Raw genomic sequence first — 8,662 nt, forward strand, 5'->3', positions numbered from 1 at the left:
TATAAGATAACCTGTCTCTAACTTGGCCCTTGAGCAATTCAAAGGCATCCCCATTACCACTGTTAAGTCTATCCAGGTTGTTTCTGGTTGTCCTCTTTTCTTTTCTTCCACCTTTCCCAGCCTCACAGCCTTCTCTTGAGTAGGGCAATTTGAGCCTAGTTATTCATCCCTCAAGTGTGAATTCTGGATCCTTTTGTTTGTTTTTTTGCCTGTAATGTTTTCTCAGTAGTCTTTTCTATAACTAAAGATCAAAAGCATCAATGCTTTTTCTATCCTGCTTCTTAAAAGTCAAATTTTCACTTCTACCCAGTGTTGTAGGGAAAATAAATGCTTGCACTGTTCTCATCTTTGTTAAACATACACACATTAGAACATCTGATTATGTTTTCCAAGATCTTCATGGCTGCTCTGTCAAGTGCGAGGTACTGGTATATTTCTTGACTACTTTTTCCTTTACTGTTGATGGTTGATCTTAAAAGGCAGAAGCTATGATATTTATCAATTATGTCTTTCCACTGTCAATTACAAGGCTCATTATTATCTGAACTTTGTAATTTTAGTTCCATTTTTTTCATTGTGGTCCTTGACTTTTAATACTATAGCTCTTAGTTCCTTGCTTTTTTAGCTCCCCAATTAATATCATCATCATAACACACTTCTTCATTGATGTATCTTCCGCCAACTTTAAAAACACATGTTTTCTTTCAAATTCCTTTTAAATATTTTCACTGTTTAGATTGAATAAATAAGTGGAGAGTGTACAGCCATCTCTCACTCTTTTGCCAGCCTGGAGCCTGTCTTTTTCAGCATGTTATCTCCAGAATGTGACTTCCTAACTTATGCATGGGCATCAACATTTTTAACATTATTACTTTTGATTGTTTCAAATAGTTAAATATGAATTTTCCAAAACTGATATAATTTTGGATGGGCAGCTCAGCTGACCCCTGGATTCCTGAAGGAAAAAATAATAATTATTCTGGATTTCATAATTAGATACTAAGTATTAGCCACTTTCTAGAAGGTGACAGAAATTGGACAGACCTACTTTCTTTCTCCTGGTTTTATTTGGTAGCATTTACAGCATGTATTTCTACCTGGGATTCAGGGTTGAACTACAGTGCCAATGTAATTTAGATGGCAACTTTTTTTTAGCAAAGGAGGGGAAAGTGCCAGGCCATCTGAGCTTCCTGTCTTCTGATAAGTTGCTGCCACCTACTGCCCTATTCTGGTGTTTGTAAAAAAGTATGCCTTACATTTTTACTTGCCCCATTTTGTTTTAAAATAATACATATTACAGACAAGGTAATGTCGCCCAGTTTTGTTTTCCATTGCTAAAGTGTAATCAGCTTTGTTATTCTGAAGAATCATGGATGTTGTGAAATATGGAACTGAGCAAGACTTACTTAAATGTCCACAATTAGACGCAGAGAAGATAAATCCTTATTTTGACCCACCACATGCATTTTCTTTTGTTGGCCAAAGTTAATATGATTAAAAAAATAAAAAATAAAAACAAAGTTCTTTTTTAAAGCACGGGTTGGCAACTATTGGCCAGAACAGAATTATGGACAGATCTCACACTCCCTGTCTTGTTTGACATTTTATACCTTGTTTCACTTTGTACAGTAAGGTGCTAAGAAAACTCCTAGTTGCTTGCTGAAATAGGTTCATCAGCTGTTCCATGGAACAAATTACGCTGCTTACTGGTCGACCTAGTATTTGTCACTGCTCTAAACAACTTGGTTGTAATTGTAATTTTTGAATCTTTTGGGTTAAGCAACAATTTGATGAGAGACGTATTTGAACTTTGATGGGTGCACTCATCAAATGGTTTAATCATGATCACCACCCTTCATAAACACTCATGTACTAGAAGATGAATAGTTGTCAACCTTGCAGCATTTCCACCTCCTGTCATAAAGTTATGGATATGATAAGGGTTTCAAGGATCTTCTCAACCAGTTGTCTATAACATCGGTCGCCAATTCGTGAGAAAATTTTGATGAGCCGCAGAGAAATTTCACCCCCAGAGCAACCCCCGAAAGCAATTAATCCAGGCTGCACAGAAACACAAGGCTGCGCAGCCCACATGGCCCGTGGGAACCCTTCGCGCCCACTCACTCCTTACCTGGCAAACTTGCCTGCTAAATTGCTATTTTTCCTTTTTCCGACCATCATCTATTCTGCTGTGCCGGGATATTTAGATTAACTAGGATGTAGGAAATGGTTGGATTTCTTGCTTTCTAGCTAGTCTTTAGATTTTCGGCTCTGCTTTTAAGCACATCTGAACATCCCTTACAACTGAAGGTTCTATTATTCAGTAGAGACTCATGGCAAGCAAATTTGAGAGACGGAGCTAGCTGATGATAGATAGATAGATCACTGAATGATTCTGTGAGCAACTCAATCTGCCTGCCTGCTTTGCCTGATCTTGGGTAAAAATTGCTATTTAAAAAAATAAAAAATTCCATATTTATATAAATATTTATAATATTTCAATACAAGCCATGCCTAGCCAGTCACATGAACAATAAGCCACACCCACACATTAGGCCATGCCCACAGAACTGGTTAGTGGTCCCTGGGATTTAAAATTATGAGTTTGGTGGTCCTTGAGGTCCAAAAGGTTGGCAACCCCAGTCTATAATGTCCCACAAAATTCTTATGAGATGGTTGCTTAGCTTAACATGGTAGGCTCATACATGCATGCACAACTCCATTGGTGTGAGAGGACGGTGTGCGAAGCTCCCTTCAGATGAGCAGTGGGCACTTGCACTTGTGCATGAAGCTCATTTGCATAAGCTAAGGGTGCTTAAGTGGAGGGGACTTGGGCTCATCTGCAAAGCTCCATTTGTGCAAATGGAGCTTTGTATGTGAGCGCAAAGGCCCACCATTCGCGTAAGTGGAGCTTCACATGCACAAGCATACATGTTTGCCCATCACTCGTGCGGTCTGGTTTCGAACAGGTTGCAGCCTGAGGGTTGGGGACCCTTGTTTTAAAGGAATGTTTCATTTTGGGAAAGGAACCCTCACTATAACAGAACCAGTCCCACAGGGTCTGTACATTACCACAATGGATTAAGCTAACTTATTTATATCTGCTGAAGAAACTTATTAGTATCTGCTGAAGAAAGCCCAACTGGTGTCAACTCCTTTATTTTCATTTTGCTGTACTTGCTACTGAAGGAGGTAAAGATGCATAAGGCTTATATCTTGATTTATATGATTCTCCATTGGACCGTCCATTATTATAAATCAAGATATATAACATTAACTTTTTTTTCAGGGTAGAGGGAGTCAGAAGTGAATAAAGTGAATCAAATAGACAAATCACCCCTTCGATCCTGTGATTTAGTGAATGTAAATCTCACACCATATGGAATTAATCAAGAGGTTTGATTTGGGGAATTCCCAGATCCCCACATTCCCCCAAAAGGGAGATAAAAGGGAGATAAGATGCAGGTGCTTAGTATATGAGTTTAATCCACCAGTACAGAATAAATGGGGTCATTATAATCCCAATGGGTAGTGAAGAGGCTTGTCATCATTGTCAAAATCAATGTGCAGTATTAGTTGAGATAGTAACAGCCGAAAATCTTTGCCATACCTTTCTTGGGAAAACTTAGGAAAATGTATTGCTGGATATTAATGCTTTTTTATCTTTGTTTTAAAACTTGGAATTGTGCAAACTTTCTGTTTCTGATAAATATGTAAATGCCATTTTTTAAAAATAACTTTCCTGCCCCTGCATATGTGCTCATAGGTTGCGTTACCAAGGATACTTTGGCGGTGTAACTGCTCTGACAAGGGAGCAATTTCTGAAGGTGAATGGATTTTCAAACAACTACTGGGGCTGGGGAGGAGAGGACGATGACCTCCGGATCAGGTACATTTCAGTCAAATGCAAAGTGGGTGGCACAGATTGTGGGTGACGGGAATCTTTCTTGTGGCATGACTCACATTTGGTTAAGGCAAATTATCTTAAGAGAGTCTGGAAACCCGAGACCAGAGTTGGCATTGCAGGAAGCTTAATTAGAAATATGAAAGTGTGTCTTGACTTTTTTAAAATGTGGAAGCCCACTCCACTGACTAGGATTGGCTGCACTTATATGAGATGATTTTCTTAAGACTGCTTGGCATGACCACGAACAACTTTCTTGTTACTTGTTTTTTTAATCACCCCTCTGTATTTGGCTTATTTCAGGTATCTTCTTCCATGAAGCAGCATGAAAGTAATGCTGCCCTCTTAGTGCAAGGTGGGAATAATTCAGCAACAGATGAACAATAATCAAACCATTCAAAATTGTGCCAATGTATGGAAACCTATGATGTAACTGTAGGCTGATGTCTTAGGCTTGTTCTAGTACTTGTCTGCACACTACCATAGTTGCTATTTGCAGAACAATACAACTGCAGTGTATCTGCTTTAGGGTCCAGCGGTACAATTAAGAGAGGAATCTTCAAACAGTCTCTGGCTTTTTGTGCATGTGCTTCTGATGAGCATGAACTATTCACGGGGAGACAATGAAAGACAGCCTTCAGAACAGTTGTGCAAGGCTTCTGAGCTGGCTGAGCTCTGATGGCCCAAACAGAAGGATCTCACTAGACCTAGTTGAAAAAAAACAAAGGAATATAGAGTAGAGTTCCAGTAAAATGAATAGCAATTATATAAAATCCTTTTCAGGTTCATATCAGAAATTTCTGATGTCTTTTTCTGGTTGTGTTGGCTCTGCCTGTCAGTAAATGTAGCATTTAGAATTGGTTCATTCTGTTTGTCTTTCTTCCTAAAGGTCAACAGAGATGGGTTTTGCAAGAAGATAAATGCTTAGCATTCGGAGGAACAGATAGTGCAGTCCTCATTTTTAAAAGAAGGAATGCTAAAAAGTGCTATGCTAGAATCAAGAATGCTTTGTTTGCTGTGGTCTGTTTTTCATTCTATAAATTGTGATACCAGCCTCTCCTAATCTGGTGCTTTGTAGTGTTTTGAAATTATAACTTCCAAAATTATCTCAATGCTTCTAGAATCTAGATGATACTTGTCTGGCGAACACTGGAAATAGATCAGGGCATTTCCATTACCCACCTTTAGTCAATTCATTCCTAGTAAATTTGCAAATGATCAGTATTGCTGAAATTAATCCAAGGTCTTGGCCATTGAATCCTCCTGCTCAGTGTATCAGTTGAGTTTGAAACATCCTCAACAGAGAGTTTTCCAATCTGTTTGACAGTGTCAGTGACAAGCAAAGCATCTCCCTATGGAGATGGTTCTGTTCTCAAACATCTGGTCTCTGTTATGTTTTTTTTCCTTTATAATCAGGGGCAGACTTCCTTCCTGCATTCTCTCTCTCCTGTAGCCAGGAATAGTTAAGGACAAGACCATGATGACAAGACCATGTTCATACAGGTAGTCCTTGACTTAAGACCAAAATTGGGACCAATATTTCTGTTGCTAAGAAGGTAGTGTTAAGCAAATCACAAACATACAGTGCATAATCCTCCTTCCTCCTCCCCCTATTTTCCCCACAACAGCAACATGTGAAGTAAGTTGGGCAGAGAGAAAGTGATTGGCCCGAAGTCACCAAGCCAGTTTTCATGCCTATGGTGGGATTAGAACTATAAACCATATCCTGGTTTCTAGGCCAGCACATTATACCAAACTGGCTCTCTGTCACTGTAATTGAACAGTTACGAGGGAAGAAAAAAATACTATAAAACAGCTGCTACAATTGTCAACTCTTGTAGATGTCACATGATGAATCCTATGGTTAATGATATCAATATAAATTCAATAAATAAATAAATAAAAGCCCCCATCAAGCCTAATAGAGTAACAAAGATTGCCCTTCCCCATCCAGGTCATCCACAACAGCACTCAATGCAGTAACAGATGATTATATACTCAGGTCATCTGCTTCTTTCAAGGACCTCTGTAGCTGAGCCCCAACTACAGATTTTTCACCATCCCTTGTGGTCAGAGTGTAGGGCTTCAACATAGGCTATTGCTTGTGATTGGTTAAATTCCTTGTTTGTTTTTTTCCATTGCTTTAGGCAGGTAAAGATGCTTGGCAGGTAAGTCACATCTAGTATGGCAACAAGTCTCAGTCACTTGTGAAAAGCTAAGAAAGCATGATGCCTGCCCAGATATCAGAACTTACTGGCCATATTAGATACAATGTGCAGGAACAATTTCAATGATTATTTATGAGATCTACCTTTCCTCTAGGACCTGAAGGTGATATACATAGCATTCCTGCCTTCAGTTCTTATAATAGTTTTGCAGAGTGAAATGGATTGAGAACTAGTAACAGGGATTGGCTATCCTGGTTTAAAATGGACTTGAACCTGAGTTTCCTATGTTCTAGCCTAGTACCCATTCCATAACACCACAATGTAATATGAATTATTCTGCTTACTATTGGCAGTATTACATATATTGACATGATTGGTACTTCTAGGGAAAAGTGGTTTCAAAGGCAAATTTAAAAGGCAGAAAAGTAACATGTACGTGAACAATTTTCCCTGCTCTGTTTTCAATTCTTTGCAGGCCTTTTCTTTCATTTTGTTAAGAATAAAAGCTCATCTGGAATCCTGAAAAACAGAAAATCAGCTGCAGAGTGAAATGCAGGAACAAATTAATAGGCAGTTTTCTCTATTTCACATCCCACTCAAGCTATTTCACTTTAGAAGCAGCAGCAGTTGGAGAATTAAGATTAGGAAAGACAGTTCTGAGATCAAAAACTCATCTAGTTCAGGAATTTATTTCCAAGTTGACCAGTAAGTAAATAAATAGTTGTGTTGTCTTATCCTGGTGATAGGTACAAAGAACCTAATTGATTAATAGTTCTGACCAATAGCCTTATCTATCATTTTAATGTTATTAAAACTTTCTGCTCTAATTGCCATCCCTGTATCTTGTAGCAATGTATTCCACAGGTTGCAAATTCTTTATTTTCACAAATTTCCCATAATTCAGCTTCATCGAATGTTGGTTGGGGTGCGCCAAGGGAGAAAACTTTGATCTTATCCACCTCTTCATCAGCATGAATTTGTTGTATATAATTCAGCTGTGCAAATTTGATATTTGATTCAGAAGAGGTACTTTGGAGCACAAATGCATTGTCTACAACTCATTAAATCAGTTGTATATTTCCAAGATCACTTGGCTGCTATGAACGCTTCCCCAAAGCATCATGATTCTGGAAAAAGGCATATTATTTTAATGAATTACAGCTAGATACAGGGCTTATATTCCTGTATATTCTGATACGTTCTTCCAAATTAAACATGTATTAGTCTTAACATGCAATTGCAGCTTGTACAAGATTGTCCTTCCTTAAAACAAAATCCATTTTCATCCATTAATCAAAAAAAATGCCAAATAATTTTTCTGCCCTCAACATAGGGTTTTTGGAGAGGAAGTATGATTCATGAAAATTGTGCTATTTCCACTTTTCAGTGCCAATTTATGTAGTGCTCATTCTGTGCTTGCTGCATTCTCATTCATATAACCTTATAGTTAGATTTAAGGGAAGTAAAATGTGCAAATTGAGAAAGAGCCTTTATTCTAGAGGTTCTCTTTTCAGGACTGGAATGTTGAATTCATGTCATGGTTGCTTTCATGTGCGCTTTCCTAGTCACTATCAGTAAGCAAAATGGCCAGGTAGCTCTCCATCATGTTTTCTAATCTACCATAATGCTTGTACTTCACAACTTGTCATTACTCACAGATTGTCACATTTTTGTTTTCAGGGTTGAAATGCAGAAAATGAAAATAATCCGACCTTCCCCCAGTATAGCCAAGTACACTATGCTCTTTCATACCAGAGACCAAGGCAATGAGGCAAATGGCCAGAGGTAAGTTTAGAAAACTCTTCTGTCTATGAAGCAAATTCCACTGAAGAGTATAATTGGTGATGGGAAAAATTAGACTGGACTGTGTTCCTGATAGATACATTTAAAATTGCTTATTATACAGCCTCTTGAGGTGCATTTTAACATATGACTTAATATTGACCTGTTTTTTCTCTTTTCCTCCTACCTCCAACATTAAAATCTCTTCAGAATGAATCTCTTGCATCAGGTGTCTCAAGTATGGAAGACCGATGGGCTAAATTCATGCTCCTATAAACTGCTTTCAAAAGAATACAATCTTTTATATACGAATATTACAGTGGATTTTGGAAGGCAAACTAAGTTCACATAACCATTTCTTATGGCTAATAAATTTTATTCAAATGGACCCCCCAAAAGTAATGACTTGAGCTACAGCAGTGAAATATTTCATTTTCTGTTGGTGGATACTCAAGTTCTTTATACAGGGAATGTTTTTGAGCTATAAGACAACACTGGAATTAAAGACTTTCTTTGGATAAATGTAACCCTTTGTAAAGAATTCTACTGAACATTTTTTTTAAAATGAGATATAAGAACAATTCAACGGTTAATTTTTCAATAAAGCAAGATTTTTTTTTCCAATCCAACTTTTTAAAACATGTTTTTTTTAGTTGAAGAATTGCTCATCATAATATTCTAAAGAGAGATGGTACATAATTTCTTTTTCTTAAATAAGGAAAAAATTAAACTTTGAATAAAGTGTAACAGCTGTTGATCTTCAGTTTTCATAATTATCCGAATATCTTCTGTTCATTAAGAATGTGTG

At 37.6% G+C, this 8,662-nt stretch overlaps 1 protein-coding gene across 4 annotated transcripts in view; it reads left to right on the forward strand.

Moving 5' to 3' along the window:
* B4GALT4 (beta-1,4-galactosyltransferase 4) overlaps positions 1-8,609 on the forward strand; it is a 34,574-nt gene extending 25,965 nt beyond the window's left edge. For all 4 annotated transcript variants that reach the window (XM_026708795.2, XM_087937261.1, XM_087937263.1 and 1 more), the window contains exons 5-7: positions 3,767-3,889; positions 7,753-7,857; positions 8,065-8,609. In XM_026708795.2, the coding sequence (XP_026564580.1) occupies positions 3,767-3,889; positions 7,753-7,857; positions 8,065-8,206 (370 nt within the window). In that variant the 3' untranslated portion in view covers positions 8,207-8,609. The remainder of the gene's footprint in view (positions 1-3,766; positions 3,890-7,752; positions 7,858-8,064) is intronic.
* Positions 8,610-8,662: the final 53 nt, after the last annotated feature.

The sequence above is a fragment of the Pseudonaja textilis genome, chromosome 7 (assembly GCF_049901715.1).
Source record: "Pseudonaja textilis isolate UNSWEBS1 chromosome 7, rPseTex1.2, whole genome shotgun sequence".
NCBI classification, from domain to species: domain Eukaryota; kingdom Metazoa; phylum Chordata; class Lepidosauria; order Squamata; family Elapidae; genus Pseudonaja; species Pseudonaja textilis.